Below are 21656 nucleotides of genomic sequence, written 5' to 3' on the forward strand. Positions count from 1 at the left end.
ATGTTGAGGCCTATCCTCATTGTGCTGTGTCATCCCTTACGCCTGCGTTGACGCAGTGGCGTCCTAGGAGTGGCGCAGTGAAATCTTGTAAATTTCACTGCTCCACTTCTATAAAGCATTTTTGGTTGGGAACGCCCACCCTGCAAACAATATACCTGACGCAGGTATAATGTGATGCATGGCTTTACAACGTGACGCATCTCCCTAGATGCGTCACGTAACTGGGCCACATTTTTACATTGCTGCTGAGTCACAAAAACTGAAGCAACGACGGCGCAAAAATGACGCATGGGGCTTGTAAATTTTCGCCTTTATGTGAAGATACATGGCATCGGGTATAGGAGGACAGATGGCTGACCACTCTGGGGGTTGGTGGTGCGATCTTCACCCGGCATACACCATATTTTAGGAGTGCATAACAAAGAATTTTTGAGGTTTGGCAGGTCCCATTGCTGTTTGACGGTAGGACAAATGCCAATGCCATATAGAGCTATGGTAAGTGGCACAGACATTTGTCTGTGTGGGTAGATGGTGATGAAGTTCCAACTTCTCTGCAGGCATGTTTGTGTGTGCATATTTGAGTGAGTACAGCAGCAAGTGCACTGCATGCTGAGCACCAGAAAAGGCAAGTGTTTTGAGGCCTAGGATGAAGCTGATAATGTAGCTCCTACAATGTAGCTCCTACCCTCGGTCTAGGTCCACTCTCTCCCGGCAGCTCTTCTGTGCCGTCTCTTGCTTCCAGACCCTGACCTCCTCCTTGGGAGGTTCGAGGCTGCTGTCTGCTTCTGCGCCTGCTGCTCGCTCCAACTGGGACCAGACTGCCTGCAACCACCATAACCTTTCTCAGCTGTTTTTTCCCTTAATTTTTCCCTGTTGTGCCACTGTTATTGTGCCCATCTGTGTCCTGCTCTGATTCCACCACTGTTCTTATTTTCTTGTGCCTGCCTGTTCCTTTCGCCTTTAGCTCCTGCTGCCCTTGCGGCCCTTCCTCCCACCAGAATTCACGCCGTGAATCCCCCACCCCGGAATTGACGCGCTCCCACCTCTCAGCTTCTCCTCCCTCACACCTCCCCTACTTAATGGCGGCCGCTGCGTCAGCGCGCCAAAGGCTCGCTAAAGACAAGCCCGTCTGCGCCCATCCTTGACCCGACCATGGCCAGCGCCAGGAACCCTTCCCCTCTGCCGAACACCTGCCTTTCCAGATCCAGACGACCACCAAAGCCACACTCCAAGGAACCCTCGTCTACAGATCCCCCGGCCCCCGAACACCCTTCGCCACTACCATCACCGACTTCATCGCACTCCACGCCATCGCCTCAACAAACTACATACCCATTGGAGACCTGAACTTCCACCTCGACAACCCCAGCAACCCCAACTCCACTATCCTTCGTGACAACCTCGCCAGCATCGGACTTAAACAACTCGTCAACATACCGATCCACAGAGCAGGACACACCCTCGACCCCATCTTCGCCTCAGGAAACAGCGTCCAATTCAGCAACACAACGCACCCGCCATGGACTGACCACCTCTGCGTACACTTCGCCATCAACAAACCCAAGGCACCCAAACCAGCCCCACACCAACCACGAAGGAACTGGAGCAAGGTTACCGACGAGCAACTTAACTCCACCCTCACCCAAGACAACCACACCTGGGCACCCGACGTAAACGACGCAGCCAGAGAACCCCACACCTGGATCTCCGACTGCACAGACAAGCTCGCCCTGCTACGCAACCCTGACAGACAATGACCCAGGAAAGTCGCTTGGTTCACCAACGCTCTCCAAGAAGCCAGACGCACATGCAGACGCCTGGAGAAGAACTGGAGAAACACCAAGACAACCGAAAACCACACCACCTACAAGGACGCCATGACGGACTACCATAACCAGGTCAGAGCCACCAAGAGGAACTTCATCCACAGCAAAATCCTGGCCAATTCCAAAAACTCCAAGGAACTTTTCAGTGTCATGCAAGAATTCACAAACCCACGCAGCGAAGCAACAGACATCACCCCATCCCAAGACCTCTGCGACAAGCTTGGAACCTATTTCCACCTCAAGATCAAAAACCTCTACAACAACTTCATCGACCATTCACCAGGCGCCACAAATGGCCCCCCGGCCCCCAGAAACACCAGCCAGGCCACCATCTCCAACTGGACACCGATCACGGCCGAAGACACCGCTTCAACCATGAAAAGCATCCACTCGGGGGCCCCCACTGACCCCTGCCCCCTCACATCTACCACAGAGCTGCGGCAGCCATCGCACCCGAACTACAACGCGCCATCAACACCACCTTCAAAACAGGCACCTTCCCAGATGACTGGAAGCACGCAGAAGTCAGACCTCTGTGCAAGAAGCCCACAGCTGACCCCACTGACCTCAAGAACTATCGGCCCATCTCGCTCCTCCCCTTCGCAGCCAAAGTGGCAGAGAAAACAGTCAACAGGAAACTGACACGATTAATTGAAGAGAACGCCGTCCTTGACCCGTCCCAATCCGGATTCCAAATCAACCACAGCACAGAGACCATCCTACTCACCACCACAGACGACATCCGCACCCTCCTGGACCAAGGACACTCCACAGCCCTCATCCTACTTGACCTATCAGCGGCCTTTGACACCGTCTCCCACCGCACAGTTGTCGCTAAACTACCCGATGCAGGCATACAAGGAACAGCCCACGACTGGATCCGATCATTCCTCACCGAAAGAAGCCAAAGGATCAGACTCCCACCCTTCCTCTCGACCCCCCAAAAATCAGTCGGAGTCCCACAGGGTTCATCCCTGAGCTCCACCCTCTTCAACATCTACATGGCTCCCCTCGCAGCCATTGTCCGACAACACGGCCACAACATTGTATCCAACGCTGACGACACCAAGCTCATCCTCTCCCTCACCAAAGACCCCACCACTGCCAAACTCAACTTCCAGAAAGGAAAGCAAGACGTCGTAATCTGGATGACCAACAGCTGCCTGAAGCTCAAAGCTGAGAAGACAGAAGTCCTCGTCCTCGGTACCACCCCTTCCGCATGGGACAGCCCCTGGTGGCCGACTGCCCTCGGAAGCCCACCTACCCCCTCAGACCACGCCAAAAACCTTGGCATCGTACTCAACTCATCACTCACCATGAACCGACAGGTCAAGCCCATCAACTCCAGCTGCTTCAACAGCCTCCGCATCCTCCGCAAGACCTTCAAGTGGATCCCCCCTGAGTCAAGGAAGACAGTCACCCACGCCACTCATCACCAGCAGACTGGACTATGGAAAGCACTCTACGCCGGCATCAAGAAGTCCCACTCCGCAAACTCCAGACAATACAGAACACTGCTGCCAGACTCCTCCTCGGCATCCCCGACACAAACACATCAGTCAACACCTACGAAGTCTCCACTGGCTCCCCGTGGAGTAAAGAGTCACTTTCAAATTCCTCACTCACGCCTACAAATGCCTACACAACAACGGACCCAAATACCTCAATGACAGAATCAACTTCAACGTACCCAAAAGAAACCTCCGATCTTCCAACCTCGCACTGGCTGAAACCTCGCGCATCCACAGAGCCAGAGCAGGCGGAAGATCCTTCTCTAACATTGCAGCCAAGACCTGGAATGAGCTACCGGCAGACATCAGACGCGCCCCCTCCCTGAACACCTTGAGGAAGACCCTCAAGACCTGGCTCTTCAGCTAAACAGATCTGCGGACCCCTCCCCCCCCTCAGCGCCTTGAGACCCTCATGGGTGAGTAGTGTGCTTACAATTCCCTGATTGATTGATTGAAGGAAGGATGATGTAAGAGCTACTGCGATGTGGCATATTTGGATGACTTGGAGAACAACTGCAACCTGACTGGCTGGTCATTTGAGCGTGAGGGTATGTGTAATGTAGTTAGTTGGCAGCAAAAGTCAAGATCTGGTCTCTCAAGAGAACGTAGCAGCACTCATGGGTTCAGCGCCTTGACCAGACCTATTTGACCTCTGCCCCACCATGGCAGTAAAGATGGGCAGGGAATTATCATCATCCATGAAGGGAGCAAGCCTAGTATTGCAGCACCCTCAGGCTGGCCGGAAAGACAGGAGGATCCATGGGGACCAGAAGCTGGACTGCCAGGCCTTTTTGTTCGCCAGCAGCCAGATGCGCTTGGGCTCTCTGCATCGTGCAGCCCATCCTTTAAGTTGAATTGAAGAGAAAAGGAAGGTGAGGGCTTGGCAGATCTGACCCAGCAGATCTGGCAAACCCTCCATTCCTCAGTCATGATAGCAGCGGCATGAAGACGCCTCAGGTCATTCGAGGGCTTTATAAAATGAAAAATCAAACTATCAGATCCATGGTGGGCAGCAAGTGGATGATACACACTGAGTCAACAATAATGGCTACTACCAATACACAGGGCACAGGGAAAGTGTTGGATTCCTGAGGGATTGTTTTCTTGCAAAGAGTTGGTTACTGTCATTACTAAATGCCATACATTCCCCAACCAGCGAGTCTAGATTGAACCAATATAGACCCTTAAGGATCTACCTAAATATTTGGCAAGAGGGGTGTCTGACACCAATATCTGCATAAATGATTAGTTTTCGCCTTATTGCTTACAGAGCCACTGTCTCAACTAGGTGGAACCCTGGCAGCCACAATAACCCCTGGACGAGTCTATGTGCCTCTTCAGATGGCAGTAAAGATGATACATTCCCTTATTGATGTGTGGGAGCCAAAGGGCCAAATGAGGTGCAGGATGGACGTTGATGTACTCCCCAAATGCATTGTCCACCTGGATTCCAAGCAAGCCTTGGTTGTTTTATTAAATTTCTACCTAGTTGCAATAGTTACCCTTTAAATAAACTCTCTGGAGAATGGAACCTAGCCGCCTGTAAGTGGGGCCTCTTGGTTGAGATTGCATGCTGAATTGTACTCTTGCCCCACAAACCAAAAGAAGGCTCTACAACCTCCGCTATTGCGTTATATGTCTATATAGTAACCCTAACACATAGACCTTTCTATACTGCAATTTTCGCCTGACTAACCTCCAAAATTAATTGTTATGCACTCCTAAAATATGGTGTATGGCAGCTGAAGATTCCTCCCATTATCCCCCGGAGTGTTCAGCCGTCTGTCCTCAAACAAAGTACCACAAAGAAGCAGCAGGAGTATTTGGGGAATGATTGGATCAACAGATTGAAGAACACTTGGTCATCAAAATAAAGGGAGGAATGCACCTAGACCATCCAGAACCATCCAGAACACAGCTGCCAGACTCGTCCTCGGCATCACACAACATGAACACTTCACCCTTCGAGACCGCCACTGGCTCACCGTTGAGAAGAGAGTAACCTTCAAGCTACTCACTTATGCCTACAAATCCCTCCACAACACAGGAATACATACCTCAATGAAAGATTCTTCTTCCACGTACCCAAGAGAGACCTCCACATCACTGACCTCGCCCTTGCCAAAACCCCACGCATGTGCAGAGCCAGAGCGGGTGGCAATGCCTACTCCTACATTGCGGTAAAGACCTGGAACAAGCTCCTGCTCAACATCAGATGTTCCTCCAATCTGCACACCTTCAGGAAGAGCCTCAAGACCTAGCTCTTTGGCTGATCGGGAGCTGCACGTCCCTGCACCTTGAGACCCACATGGGCGAGAAGCACGCTTCACAAACCCCTGATTGATTGATTGACCTAGCAAAGCAATGTAAGGACATATAGCGGGACCTGTATGAGTAAAAACCATCGACATAGTCAAGGTACTCTACACCATCCTCCCGGCCTTCCCCAAAGCCATGCAGCCATCTCTATCCCTAGCTGTGTTCATTACTCTTTAAGCACCTTAATCTCCAGAACTACAAATGGCAAATAACATCTAACAAACAGGTATTTCTAAGTCTGCAAAACCCTGGTCATGTTTTACTATTCTGCAAACGTTTTTAGTGTTTTTAACAAACCTCAGCTTCCTGCTTCTCTTGTCCTGATTCTGTTACATTCTGATCAACACCACAGTCTATAATCTGCATCACAGCAAGGTCGGCATTGGCTTGCATGTTGGACTTCTCATTTTCCCATTTGGCAAAACCTTTACTTTTGCCCAGTTTTCCAGAAAACTTGCTCTTCATTTTCGGAAAGGTGTGGGATCCGGAGTCGCTCCAGCCCGGCTCGTGCCACAGAGGCTCAGTCTGCGTCGCCTGGCTTGTGGTGGCCCGCTGGAGGCGCACAGAGATCTTCTTGGAGGAGCCCGTGACCAGGGTGATGCCGCGACTGTCCAGGCCCCGGCTCTCTGTCGTCACAGTGGGAAATTCAAAGACTCCATCTTGAGCTGCAGGCAAAGGGGCGGGAGAGCGTTTAGTTTTCAGAGTTCTATATTTTTTTTACTTCTTTTAATTATACAATGCAACATTCTCAAGCAGGAATGGAATCACGACTAAGTATTACACAAAACATAAATAGCTCTTTTTTGTAGGTATTGCTTGCTGTTAGTTATTAAACTGTCGTTTGCATACAGTTTGTTCTGCTAGATTCCTAATTCATATTCACAGCTCATGAAACAGTACATTACTTTATATTTCAAAAGGTCAATTATGCTTTGAACAATCAAAGCACATTTTTTCAAGTGGTTGAAACCGTCAAAACGTTAATTTCTATTGGAATTTGCACTAATTTGCAAATTTTAAAACAACGGTTTAGAGCAATAATACGATTGGAATTTGTTATTGTTTGGCTAGTCGTTGGGAGTCTCATAGAAAATGTGAACCAGACCTGGATATTCAGGGTGGACTCACTGGGGCAGGGCTCTACTCGTAAACAAAGCTTCCTGCCTCCTTCATGTAGGCATAAGTAAGCAACAACATAACGGAGGGGACCCCTCTAACAATACTTGAGGTCAGGGAAAAGAGGGGAAAAGGATAAACAACACTAGAAAAATTCCCTCATGACCTATCTACTTTGAATTTTCCAACATTGTTTTTCATTTCACATTTAGACTTTTTAAGATACAACAACACAGATACTGATTGATATCATTTCTTCAGTATATCTTTATTTCTTCATGATTTTTTTTTTTTTCTTTCAGTAACTTCCGTCATCATATTTTTATCAATTTTTTTATTAGGTACAATCATATAAAGTGCATCATTTTGTAAAAATAATTCATAATACTAGGGAACTAGTACAGTCCCCTGAGAATTTGTTTTCCTGCATGTGTTTTAGGAACAGAGTTAATAACCATATTTGAACAACCCGAACAGATGAAAATATCGGCACCATTAATTTGGGATTAGAAATTACAGGTCAAAAGTAAGTTGATGGAACGGTATAAATAAGAAGGGAACTGTGACCCGTTTCCATCCTCTGTACAGAATATTCATTTGTGAACTAGTAGTGTAGGAATTTTTTAACACTTTACTGAACTTGTCTTAGTTTGGGCCTTTCCACTCTCTTCTTTCTTCTTTTTTTCAAACTCTATGGGTGATTGCTCCCTTGAAAAAGATGTTGGTGGAATTTTTAGATTGAATGGGGCTTAGGTGACCAGATGCAGGTATCCACTCAGTGGGGGCGGTGTATCCGTATGACTGTCAATTGGCTCAATTAAATATGTATATGAAAAATGAGCTTAATATTGATATTTTGTATATTTACACAACACAATTTTTTTGTGTGATTTCAGATCCCCTGGCTGTTTGACTAATTGAAGTGTATGTATCTGTATAGGTCCTGAGGAAGGTGGTCGAAATCCCACCGAAACGCGCGTTGACCTTGCGTGGAGCCTAATGTAACATTCTATGGTTCAATAATAGGGTAGAGGTTTCTCCTACCCTTGATATCAAGATTTGTACAGATACTGGATACATATGGTCTGTGTGAAAGGGTATGAATTTGTGTGAATGACTTCGAGTGAGTGGAGTTTTGATAGCATTGTTGTGTTTTTATAAGCCAAGGGGCAATATGTTATGTAATTGTGTTAGGCATATAATTCTATTTTTTGTATTATGAATCCTTTTTACAAAATGATGCACTTTATATGATTGTATCAAATACAAAATGGATACAAATATGATGACGGAAAGTTACTGAAAAAACAAAAAACAAAAAAAGAAATCATGAAGAAATGATATAAATCAGTATCTGTGTTGTTGTATCTTAAAAAGTCTAAATGTGAAATGAAAAACAATGTTGGCATAAGTAAGCAACGTCACCCCTGAAGATCTGATCTACTTCTGGAAAAGTTCAGCGAGACTGGGGTGCTGATAATCATTTCTGTGAGACCAGATTAATTGTTAATATCCAGTAAAATCCTAAATAAATTATATCCACTTGTGCTTTTGGGTGTGTGTATCTGTTGAAGTGATATTTTGTAGTTTTCTATATTTATATGAACGAAACTTCCAGTTGTGTCATTGGACTGGAGCAAGAAGTAGGTGCTCTGTCTTCCTTCAATTCCCAAATGTCTAGCAAATAGTCCATTTGCTTTATCATTAAGGGCATGTTCCTAAGTCCATTGGTTCTTATCTTAACCTTTTTACTTCTATGGAACTCGCAGAATCACTACAGGAAGTCTGATACCCACAAACTAAGCAATGTCTGCGATTTAAATCTCAAAACAACACAAAATAGAGAAACAAGTATACATCAATTAAATGCAGATATTATGAAATACTTTAAATCGCTAAAAAACAATATAAAATCATTGGCATTTTTATTTTAACGGGGAAGTTGGAGCTTTGGGGTATTGTTGCATATAAGGGGGATAAGATTGAGATGTTTCTAACATAGACATTTTTTTGAATTCATGTTAACTTGGGTAGTTCATTAGAAAGAAGTGCTGCAGTTGATCTAGCTTGTGTTTATTTATATATTATCTTATATTGTGTGGACCCCAACCACTGTGTTTCAGAGCATCGTATAGTCTAAAATCGAAAACAGACCAAAAGAATGTATACAGCGCTTACTACCCCCTGCGACGCGAGGCGTTGAATGCAGGCCTTGAAAGCCATGGTTCCTTAGTTTAGTTTTTTATTTTTAAACAAACAATTACCGCCTTTTGCATTTAAAAGCATTCATTTATTGCATACAAATGAGGTATTGATAAATTCGTTTTCTCCAATTACATCTGCAGGTGACGTTCGACTCACTAAAACCAACCTTGCAGGCCCTGGTTGGTTGTACTTTTTAGAAATGATCTGGGGGCGTATCTATCACCAGTGCTGCAAGTACAGTGGCACAGGATTGCGGGGGCCCCTCTACATCCAAATGATGGTTGTTTTTCCGTCCCATACTGGGACAGGAGGACCATTTCCCCTCCTGGCATTAGAACCCATGGACCTCTTGCTGCGCCACTGACATCACCTGTACCATTGTCACATTTTGCGTGAACAGAGAAGGTGCTGCTGTTCAGTCACATGACTCGCCTGCTCCAATCAGCTGTCATCAAGCAAGAAGTCGTCTCAATCAGGCAGCGATAAGAACATTCAAGAGCTTAGACTCAATAACTGACAATTCATGACGCCACATTGAGCATAGACAATGTGCTTCCAAAAATATTTAAAAGGGGAACACCAAAAGAAATACATAATTATGGATTTTTTTTTTTACTTTGTTGTGCCCCTTTTCGAAACATTTGGGGGCATATTATCAAGGGGGTTTATCTCCGCTTTTTTGGCTTTAAAAGCCAAGAAAGCGGAGATAAAATTATCTCCCTATTACCAAGCTGTTGCTAACACCAGTTAGTGACAGCTAATAGGAGATAGCGACCATCTTGGGCCCCGCTTTGCATGTCAGTGATATTTATCACTAATGACATGCAAAGTGGGCGTGCCAAGATGTTAGCGACTGGAAACAGTCGCTAACATCGCTATCTCCTATTACCAACTTTTGGAGATATTCGCGCTAAGCGCGAATATTTCCAAAAGCTAACACCTGCCCTGAGCAGTTCTTCACCATGTTATCCAATGGAAGGTGGATAACATGGCTAAGAGCATTTGCTCGATAATGCATGAATATCGCTGACTTTTCAGCGATATTCATGCATTGCGGCCGTTTTTTATCGCATTTGCGATAAACCTTGATAATAGCAAGGTTTATCTGCGATAAAAATCGCCGATGTGCGGCGATAATTTTTGTCTCTAAACAAGTTAGAGACAAAAATTATCGCTAGTTGTTGGTAATATGCCCCTTGGTTTCCAGTAAGACTCCAATTCTGATGAGGATGCAGTTTCAGGTGCAAATTGCACACCTGGTAAAACAGCATTACCGCAGGGTCCGGTGGTTACTGGGTGTGCAATTGGTAGGGCATTTTGACCCAGATACACATAGAATGTCAGGACTGCAGCGCAGTAGCCAAAAATGCTGCACTGCGCTGTGTGACAGGGAGGGAGAAGGAGAGTGTCATATCTACCAAGATATGGTTCTGTTCTCCCCTCTCCCTAGCGCCGGCGTTGATTCCAGCTGCCATGCGCCAGGCACACATCTTAGTGCCATAGTGCCAGGCTACGTGCTCAAGTCAGAAAAGAAAGGAGAAATAAAAACATTTCTTATCTTCACGCCATCTTATTGACTTAAGTTTTGGCCCTAACCCTGTCTACAATTGTTTGTAGATTGGATTTTCCGTCAAAAGGAAGGGGTGGTTTCATGGGAACGACCATGTAACGCGCACTTTGGTGCTAAGTAATGCAAAGTAGCGCGCTGCTTTGTGTTACTTTCAAGATACTCTCCTGCACAAAAAAAGTTTTGCACTGGGATGTAAATCTGGAAAAAAAACCAATTGTGCTGGTTAGCGTCACTTTCTTTGACGCCAACCCAGTGCAAAATGTTAGCCTATCTACCCATTCATGTTTTTGGGGTGACGCGCTTGCCGTTTTTCTCCACTCTCATCTGTACTAACACGTGCTGTTTGCCAACATACATTTCACAGGTTTGACCTGGTGAAAAGCATGCAAACACCGGCAGGGTGTGCAATTGGCGCCTGGTTTGAATTCCAGACTGAGGAGCAAATTTAAGTTTACAGCCGAATCAGGGTTTGCAGGACCTTCATAATGAGGCCCTAAGTATATGAGAAAGGCTGTCATCTTCTCCATCAATGAATTGTGTAAAATATATTCAGTAAAGACCAACCATGGGACCCAATAAAGTGAAGTAGAAGCCACGGAACCAGATACGGTGAACTAGTGGTTCCTGTTATTTTAGGCAAATTATTTATTCTACTTTGTCTAAAAAATTGTATTACATAATCTGGTTCTCATGTAAACTGCTCTAATGCCCTTCGGACATGTTTGTTCCATATAAAACTGAATAAAATAAAAACACTGAACACACTGGGCGACAAGGAGGAACTGAGGTACACCACATGTGTCACTCTCCTAAGTGATGGGGTGGGGACAGATAGGTGAAGAAGACTTTAGACAATCAATAATGGTACAGTTACGGTAGCTATGTACTTGAACAGGAATGCCCCTGACAAATCTAAAAGAATCAGTGCCCTGACAGTGCTGCCACCTGCTGCAAGGCCCTACTCGTTGCCATGGTGAGGGCAAATGGCCACCTGAAGCAACAGTTGACAAAGCAGCACCAGGCTCCCAGAAAGCCCTGGAGATGGCTAGAAGTGCGTGCTGTCAGAACTTTGTATGCAGTGGGTGGGAGAAAAATATTATGATAAATTGTGGGCTCAGATGGTTCAGTATGTTTTTTAAGGAACAAGCTTTCATTCTACTGGACCCCCTCCAGATGTGAAAAAATCACCGAGGGTGTTGGTCTAGGCTGAGACAAGAGGTGCAAGATATCTGAAACGCCACTGGTAGGCATCACTAGACCATCTGAACTTCAAGTTATTAAGTGGGTGGAAGACTGGTCCCAATAAAGAAGTGAAACCATTCAAGTATCAGACAAAGAAGGGAATGCCTCAGATGGCTAAAGAAAAAGAAGAGACAAACTATGCTCTTTGATTTTATTACCTAGGTATAGAAAAAGATGGCGAGCTTCTCACTAAGTTTTGCAAAGGGGTTGACATCCAGGCGAGGACAGCATAAGATCCAGAGAGCTCTTTGTAAATATTAAGTGGCATATTCATAAAACCTTTGTGAATCAGCCCCTTAGAACAGAAGGCACTGCAGTAGCCAGGGGGCTGCAGATCAGAATGGTGTTGGTGCTATTATGACATTGATTTCACTGTCCCTTTGGGGTGAGAATGGTGAGGGGAACACTCACAATATGTGAGAAAGTGCCCCTTTTCACTTTGTCACCCCTATTTTTTGGACTGGTGTTTCATGTTTTTACCTTCTGCAGTGAGGCACCACTGTTCCACAGTGCATGTGCTCCGACACCTAAAACATGGTTAAATTGACTAACTACTAATTGGTATGTTTAACTTTCTTATAATACCGCAGTATATGGTGCAGAAAATACACCTATGGCATAGTAAGTTATATGTCACTTCTAGACTGCAGCACTTATGCCATCAACTTATGTGATGAGGAAAACCTGGCTTTAGGCCTACCACTCTAGTCTGACACCTTAAGTTTTAATGTGCAGCCAGACCTGTCACAATAACCTTTTTGACAGGGGAAAACCTTCCATTAAATATTAATGGGTCACCCCAGTAGGCCCGGTAGCTCATAAAGTAGAGCACTTAGTATTTAAAAATGGGATGCCGGGGGCGTGGCCAAGATGGCGGCGGAGTAGGACGTGCTTTTGTGTCCCTCCGGCGCCTGGCCTTTAACAGCATTGTATAGCACCCTCCCCGGGCCTCGGTTGCCGCTGTTCGGGTGCCCTTACCTCTCCCTGAGGAGCTGTGCCCTGCTGCCGGTGCTCCGCTGCCCTGCCGACGAGGTTTCGGGGGATGTGAATGGTGCGGCCCGCACCGTGGCAGTCATCGGCCTGTACAATCGAGCCGCGGCGGGGAGCTGATGTGTGTGGCCGCGGCTCGGGTGAGCACCTGAGGTCCCGTCGCTGAGAACGGAGCGGCGTCCGGAGGAAAGGGCTGTGCTGGACGGTGCTTTGTGGCGGCGACCCAGGGAGAGTGTGGAGACGGACGCCCAGCGCAGAGGGAGCGCGACCCCCGGCCCGGCAACCTACGCGAGTCCGTGGCTTCTAGGCCTGCGCGGCCCGGACAAGACTGGGAGGAGGAGCGGAGTGAGCTGCTGCACGGCGCCCAGTGAGGGGCTCTGGCGGGTGTGGGTACCGGCAGCCGTGAGCACGTGTGCAGTCTGCCCCATACCTAGCCTGCTACTACTTGGAGCGGCTCCTCGGGCTTAAACTGCCGAATTCTCCTAGCCGGTGTGAGCTAGGTCTGGGCCCAGTCACTCGGGCGGACGCGTGGTGCACCCCGGTTGCGCTGCCCTACGTGTGGTAGTGTTGGGCTGCCCGTCCCGAAATTGGACTTTTAGGGCCTACGGAGGCCCCCGCTGCCTGCCAGGTGCCCTCTTGCGGTGTGGTGTTGTCTCACGCTCTGGCCCTGGTTCTTGTCCAGCCGGGTGGCTGTTGAGGCCACGGAGTCCCCTGTTGACGCGAGGGGTGGCCAGGGTCGGACTCCCTGCCCGGTGAGTGCTGCGCTTGGAAGCTTCGAGGTGAAGGGAAGTGTATTAGACTGGTCCGGTTTGAGGCCTAGCTGAACTGGTGGGCACCTGGGCCTTGCTGTGCGGGTGGAGCGGCTGTCTTCCCTGGCTTAGGAGTGTTCTTGGACGGTGGGGCCCTCTGTGGTCTGTTATGGCGGCGGCTCGGCTGAAGAAGGACAAGCTGGGCAAGGATGGCCTGCCGAAGGGTGCGGTTCATACCACGTCCCCGACAGCTGACAAGTCCCCGGGTCGGGGTCTGATGGAGGAACCTGCGACCAACGCCTTCATGCTTGAACTTTTTGATGCTATCAAGGAGGACATTGCGGGATTACGTACCCAGCTAGCCGCGGACCTGCAGGAGGTCCGAAGGGACGTGGATGACATAGGAGAGCGAGTGACCACGCTGGAGGAGCATGATCTCGATACGGGGGCTGACATCCATCGGCTTCAGCAGGACGTCATTAGGCTGACCGAACAGAATCTCGACCTTCAGGCACATGCGGAGGATTTGGAGAACCGGTCCCGCTGCAACAATATCCGAATTAGAGCGGTGCCGTGGAAGGGTGAGGGAGCAGATCTGCGTGAGTACGTCGAGGCCCTCTTTAAACAGATCTTGCAAGACGAGGAGGTGACGGAGATTCGTATGGACAGAGTGCACCGTGTGGGTTTGCCGAAAGGCGCGAAGGCCCCGCCGCCGGACATCCTCGTTTGCGTGCATGACTTTCAACTGAAGGAACGCCTACTCAGGATGGCGCATGAGATCGTCCCTCTGCAGTTCCGTGGACATAAGCCGATGCTCTTCCAGGATCTTGCGGCATCCACGTTGCAGAAGCGTAGGGACTTCAAACCGGTCACGTCACATCTGCGGGAACGCAACATCGCATCATCGTGGGGTCACCCGTTCCGCCTCATTTTCTGCTGGCAAAACAAACTGGTTCAGGTTTGCTCGCTCACAGATGGTATGGACCTCCGCGGTATAGAACACACGGAAACGGAGTCTACTGGCGGAAGGGGTACTTTCAGACGACGGAGGCGCTCGGCGGACTGGCAGACGGTGGGCCGTGCTGCACCCAAGAAAGGGCCCGATCCTTCGGTATGTCTCCAGGAGAGGGGGGCAGCCGTTGCCTCCGTGGCTTTGGTTACGGAGGCATCACCAGATGATGTTCCGGAGGTGCCGTGAGGCCTGGGAAGGTACATTGCCGGCGTCGGAGGGGGGTATCCCCTGACGGTACTCTAGTATGTCCTACTGGATGAGTGAGTGCCGTATCAGGAACTGGAAGGTTGTGGACTGGCGCCTCTTCCCCTTGCCCTTGAGGCCTGTAGTACGAACTTTCGTATCTCACTTTGTCCTTTTCTGCTCTTGTTTTGTTTTGTTGTGGGGGGGTTTGGTATGTATGTTGAGAGGGAGGGGGGGTGCATAGGGGGGGACTCCGCATTCGTTCTAGACCACTTGTGTTTGAATGTGCATCCTTGCTACTCCCCTTTGTGCCGCTTGGTGTGTGTGCCGGGCATGTGTGCTGGAAGTGTTTTGAAGGGCGCATGCTGCTGGTCTGGTTGATGTGGAATGGCTAGGGAACTGAAGGTGGTGAGCCTCAATGTCCGGGGGCTAAACAATCCAGTGAAACGCTCTGCTGTCCTGTCCCTCCTGGAGCAGTCTGGGGGCGATATCTGCCTACTGCAGGAGATGCATCTCCTCCACAAGGATGAGCGTCGAATGCGGGACAGACGATTCCCCCTTCAGCTGTGGTCCTCGGGCCCGGCTAAGAAGAACGGAGTTGCCCTCCTCTTCAGCTCCCGACTGCGGTGCAAAGTTTTGTCCCCATTGGTAGATATTCGGGGGAGGTTCCTGGCGGTGGGAGTGCAGTGGGGAGATACAACTTTTATGCATCGAACGCCCGACAGGAGCCTTTTCTGCGCACGGCCTTGGCCCAGGTCCTTACTTCCCCTGATGCTCTCCTCTTGGTGGGGGGGGGACTTCAACCTTGTCATGGATGAGACGCTTGATAGGTCGGCGAATCAACTGCATAACTCTGGGACCTGGTCTGTAGAGGGGAGGCAATGGTTGACTGATGGCGGTTTGCATGATGTGTGGCGGATACAACACCCCCAGGATCGCGACTACACATGTTACTCGGCCACACACCAGACATACGCGCGCCTTGACCACTTCCTAGCTTCTTCGGCTCTGCTCCCCCACCTACGAGACGCGGACATAGCCCCGCGATCCCTTTCGGATCATGCGCCCCTGACAGTCATGATGACCCTGCGCGGCATGCGACCTCCCTCAGCTGCATGGCGGCTGCGCGACTCCATGCTTAACGCGGACTCTGTAGTGGCCAAGATTAGGGATACTATTACGCATTATTTCGCCGATAATCCAGTTGGGGATACGGCGATAGCTTCTGTTTGGGAGGCGCTGAAGCTAGTGGTTAGGGGGGACTTTATTGCCTTAGCTGCCACGTATGCCAAGCTTCGCAGAGATAAAAGAGAGGATTTGGAGAAGGACGTGAGGGGTTTGGAATCTGTTCATAAACGTACTGGAGCGCGCAGGGTTTGGAGGGAGCTTGAGGCCAAGCGGCGCATGCTGAAACACCTGGATCTTGATAGGGCGGAACATGCGCTGCTGCGCCTGCGCCATAAATTCGACCTGAGCGGAGACAAAGGGGGTAAAATGCTCATGCACCGTTTGCGGGCCCAGGCCCAATCCAATGCCATTACGGAAATCCGTGACCACCAGTCTGTGCCACGTACCGCTGACTCTGATATTGTTGCGGCCTTCCGCCGTTTCTACCAAACCTTGTATACAAAAGAGGATGCGTCGCCCACAGATGGGGACCAGTACATTGCGGCAGCTGGCGTTACGCCCTTATTTGAGAACGCTGCTGAGGACCTAAACATGGAGATCCGCGTGGAGGAGGTGGTATCTGCCATTGCCCGGCTAAAGGTGGCTAAGTCCCCCGGGCCCGATGGCTTCTTGGCACTTTTTAAAAAAACTTTTTGCCGGAAATTGGCTCCGTTTTTGAATTGCCTCTTTAATTCGTTCCTAGACACGGGCTCGGTTACGCCCTCTATGTCTGACGCCGCCATAACGGTCATACTTAAGCCTGGCAAGGACCCCGCTGACTGTAGCTCTTATCGGCCGATTTCCCTCCTCAACGTCGATGCCAAGCTCTTTGCGGGCATCCTTGCGGCGCGGCTCAGCCCTCTCCTGGATGGAGTGATTGAGCCGGATCAGTCGGGCTTCGTGCCCACTCGCCAAGGTAGCGACAACTCTAAGAGATTGCTGCACCTGCTGGACGGAGTGCATCGCGCAAAGACCCAGGCCTTCCTTTTATCCATCGACACGGAGAAGGCCTTTGACAGGGTTGAGTGGGGGTTCCTTTTCCAAATACTACAGGCGTTTGGTCTTAAAGGTAATTTTCTGCGCTGGATCCAGGCCCTATATGCGTCCCCGAAGGCGGTCGTGCGTGTCAATGGTTGTCGGTCGGCACCGTTCTCTATCTCTAGGGGGACGCGGCAGGGGTGCCCCCTCTCGCCGCTCCTATTTGCGTTCTATATGGAGCCCTTCGCCCAGCGTGTCAGATCCCACCCCGACATAGCGGGCATTCACTTCGGCGCTGACGAGCATAAAATCAGCTTATACGCTGATGATGTTATTTTAGCTCTACATAACCCTGCCTTCTCTTTACGCTGCCTTTCAGCGAAGATTAGGGCTTTCCATGATGCGGCGGGCTTTAAGGTTAATTTGACCAAATCTGAAATCTTGAACATCTCCGTCTCGCCGGAGGATGTGGCTGACCTGCAGCATGACTTCCCCTTCCGCTGGGCGCAATCTGACATTACGTACCTGGGCATCCGCCTTGCTGCGACTGTGTCCCAGACGCTCTCCCTAAACTACAACTCACTGATAGACCACACCGCCAAATCTGTTTCCGCATGGTCGCGCCTCAACCTGGCCTGGTTTGGCAGGCTGGCGGCTATTAAAATGACACTTCTGCCCAGAATACTTTATGTTTTTCAAATGCTGCCCCTCATACCACCGCGGGGTGCCTTGAAGAAACTCCAGGGCTTGTTGAATAAGTTTCTTTGGGGCAATAAGCGGCCCCGCGCAGCATTTGCAACAACTACACTCCTGAAATCGGCTGGTGGTTTGGACTTCCCCTATCTCTTGGCCTGTTTCCAGGCCTCCTGCCTTCGCTATGTGGTTGAATGGAAAAGACCTGAATTGAGTAAGCATTGGTTGTTTATGGACCAGACTGTGGCCGGTTGCAACATCTGGCTAGAACTCTGGCTACCTCGCAAAGACAGGGCATGGGGTCTATACTCCTCGCCGGTGACGTCCCCCACACTCCAGGTGTGGGACCGGTTGGCACTCCGCAAGGGTTGGACGACCTTCCCCTCGCCTATGACGCCGATTGTGAACAACCCCTCTTTCCCCCCTGGCCTTGCATCGCCGATCTTTCATCGTTGGCGGGAGAAGGGCTGTAAGCAAGTGGGTATGCTTTTTGATCTGGAGGGGCTTCTCCCCTTTTCGGAGCTGAGGTCGGAACACTCCCTTCTGGACGTGTCGGACGGTTTTTCTTACGCACAGGTGGCACACTGGGTGATGCATCCGGCTAACGTTGCGTTGATGTCGCGCCCCCTCACGGCCATCGAGCAATGGCTTTTGCGCAAGAAAGACGATCGGAGCCTTATTTCTGAACTGTATGCCATGATTTTGCGTGATTCGCGGCGGTAGCGTACAAAAGCGTAAGTGCGTTGGGAGACAGAGCTGGGGCGTCCACTCTCGCAGAGAGAGTGGGAACAGGTATTCTATCGCGCACACCATACTACTGCTAACACAGCGGGTACGGAGTCAGCCTACAAACTGGCGACGTACTGGTACTATACCCCGCCGCGCGTTGCATCCTGGGACAAGGCCAAATCCAGTCTCTGCTGGAGGGGGTGTGGTATATCAGGCAATCTTCTGCATTTGTTATGGCGCTGCCCCAAGTTAGAGCGATACTGAACCACGGTTCTTGATGAATTGGACGCTGCGTTCCAGATCACACTGCCTAGGCTTCCTGAGCACACACTGTTGGGCCTCCCGCATCCCTCTTGCTTTCCTCTGCGCACTCTGATAGGACGACAAATTGCATTAGGACTACTGACTGCACGGCAGGTTCTGCTAGCGCGCTGCGGTTCCCCAGATGTCCCTGATGTGCGTGACTGGTTGACGCGCCTTTGGCATACCTTGGCGATGGAGCGTTTGTCCTTGACTGTGGATGGCAGAGGGTCTGAATATACTACTCTGTGGGCCCCTTTCTTGTGTCTTTTGTCTAAGGAGCTTAGAGAAGTTACATGTCCGAAGTACTTACAAATCCTGCAGCTCATTCCCCTGAGTCCGGTGGGTGCCATACCGGTGTCCTAGTGCCTAGAGAGGGATCTGTCGGGGTTAGGAGGTTAGGTGTGCTGCACTTAGCTTGGCTGATAGTGGATGCGGAGTGGGGAGGGTGGGGGGGGGTCTTTGTTTTCCTTTTGATTTTTGTTGGTTTCCTCTTCTATGAAAATTGAGGACCCTGCATTGCCGGTTGAGGGTATTTAAGTTTTTTACTACGCGGGACCGCCCTCCGGGTTGTTGGTCCAAACGCTGTGTTAACTTCCTATTCGCTTACACCCTGCCGGCGAGTCGATGTAGGCAGCTGGGCTGTGTATGATGTTACCTGGCCGCACAATAAAATGTTTGATTCTAAAATTGGGACACCTAGGATCTGATTCACAAACCACACTTTTTACTACATTCTCTAGTACCATGAAATGTACTACAAAATGTACTTATATGTGAGGAATTTTCAGCCCCAACTACAGAGTCTCTGCACATATAAATATAGAGTTTTGTGATAAATGGGGAAAAGGGGTAGACTTTCTCCTAAAGGGCATGGGATTGGGGAGAAGAAAGAAGGGATTAGGTAGCGATGTCACCCACCTAAACAAGAGTAAACAAATTAGAGTACTCTGGGGAACAAGCATATAACTAAAAGTTTTGTAATACGTTTACACTCAGAGTTTGTGACTATCGAAAGTGGTAAACTTATTATAAAGTATAAACTTACTCAATTCAATTAAAAAAGTCTTCATTTTGATTTACATATCATAAAAGACAATACATTAAAATAAATAAATTGGACATTTCATTCTCATAAGACAGGACTGGTGCAGCAAGAAAAAATCAATCAACAAGTTACTCCATCCATATACAGAATAATAATCTAAAAGCAGAATAAAACTTTTAAAAACATAGAAAATCCCACCCTATAGTGCAATATGTATCACAGAATTGATATGACTAGATTAATATTTATACTAATGAATAGCTTTTATAATAGGCTTAGCTTATGTGCACGGATTGCTCACATCCAATGTAAAAATTTAGCAACAGCAACAGCAATGGCTATGGGTTCTGTGCAATCTGTTTTTAGTATCCATAGCGCCTCTTTGCCGGTTTTGATGCCCTTCAACAGGCAAATGGGCTTCAACTAGGTGTGCCTCGGATGTTTGTACACTGGGCATATGAACAAGATGTGTGCAATGCTTTCCTGCTGTAACGGACAGAATGGACATCGCGTGCTAGCCTTCGCGCACCATTTGCCAGTAAATGAATTAACTGGGAGGGTTCCCACCCTAAATTGGTGATACCTTTTCCTATCGCAGGAAAGCGTAATAAAATCCCAGTACCCTTAATAAGCATTGTCATGTTTAATCGCCAGGAAATCTCTTGCTAAAGAAGGACTGGTTAAAATCCTAAAACGTTTCATGGAGACCATGTTCCAGTACAGCTCCTTAAAGGCCTTCCTAGGCGGGAAAAAATGAGCTGCGGGGTTCTCCCACAGAGATTTTAAGCCCATTACATTATAGGTTGCCTTAGCCTCATTAATCCATGAAATTGTGCATGTACTGTCGGCATCTCTAACCTCAAGAAAAGCCTTAGCATACTGGGAGAGCTCAGGGGTGACCCACAACCTCCTCCAGTAGGCCACAGGTCTGTAACGTGCCACATCCTCTATGCGTTGGAATCCCAAATCCTAATAGAGGGGCAATAGTGGCGTAGATGGAGGGAGGCCGGTTATTCCCCTCACAAACTGGTTTTGGGAGATCGGAATTGCTGCTAGGTTACTGAACCCCCACAGTTCGGCCCCATACAGGACCGACGCACTAATTTATGTATTGTAAATTTTGAGCACGGGGGCAATCGGTTTTGTGAGTGAGAGGCGCTGTTCCTTTATTAAGGCACCATCTAATTGTGCATGTTTGACAGCCAACTGATCAGTATGAGGTTTCCAGTCTAATTTGGAGCCTAAGGTTATACCGAGGTAGGAAAAGACTTGGGTCTGCTCTAGCGTGACTTCGTTCATGACCACCCTCCCTCTTACCGACTTGTGCTTATGTAAGACCATGAACTTTGTCTTGTTCACATTGATAATAAGCCCATGGTCCTTGCAGAACACCTCAAATCGCACAATAGCCTTCTAGAGACCTTGTTGCGTTTTGGAAATTAACAAGGTGTCATCTGCAAACATTAGCAGAGGGATCTTCCTGCCGCCAAGTGTGGGGGAGTCAGTAGGATGATTCGTAAAATGCTGACTCACCCTATTGATGTACAAGGAAAAGAGTGTTGACGCAAGTACACACCCTTGACGAAGCCCTCTTGCGATAGGAAACCTCTCAGTTACCCTCCCTTGCTGTCCCCAGCGTACTTGTGCAAGGTTGCATCATTGAGTTTAATTAAGAAAGCCAATAGATCAAGGGGCATGCTCTGTTCGGCAAAAACACTCCACATCTTGGCACGCGGCACTGAGTCAAATGCCGGCTTAAGGTTTACAAACGCGGCATAAAGCGTGCGGCCTCTAAGGATTACCACACACCAGTAAATTAAAACAAATCTAAAAACCTGATTGATAATGCCCGTGTGTGAGCAGAACCCAGCATGTAAAGGAGACAAAATGTCAAACTCATCGATCCAGCCTTGCATTCTGCTCAATACGAGCCTAGCAGTCACCTTCTGGATTCAATCAATTAGACTTATGGGCCTGTAATTTCCGGGGGCTGAACAATCTCCCTTTTTAAAAATCGG

The 21656-nt window shown here is 48.8% G+C and overlaps 1 protein-coding gene across 2 annotated transcripts in view; it reads right to left on the minus strand.

The window, feature by feature from the left end:
* The window catches only part of RASGRP3 (RAS guanyl releasing protein 3), a 672488-nt gene that overhangs the window by 11914 nt on the left and 638918 nt on the right, over positions 1-21656 (minus strand). For both annotated transcript variants that reach the window (XM_078648770.1, XM_078648769.1), the window contains one exon: positions 5954-6321. In XM_078648770.1, coding sequence (XP_078504896.1) covers positions 5954-6321 — 368 coding nt within the window. The remainder of the gene's footprint in view (positions 1-5953; positions 6322-21656) is intronic.

The sequence above is a fragment of the Lissotriton helveticus genome, chromosome 6, assembly GCF_964261635.1.
Source record: "Lissotriton helveticus chromosome 6, aLisHel1.1, whole genome shotgun sequence".
NCBI classification, from domain to species: domain Eukaryota; kingdom Metazoa; phylum Chordata; class Amphibia; order Caudata; family Salamandridae; genus Lissotriton; species Lissotriton helveticus.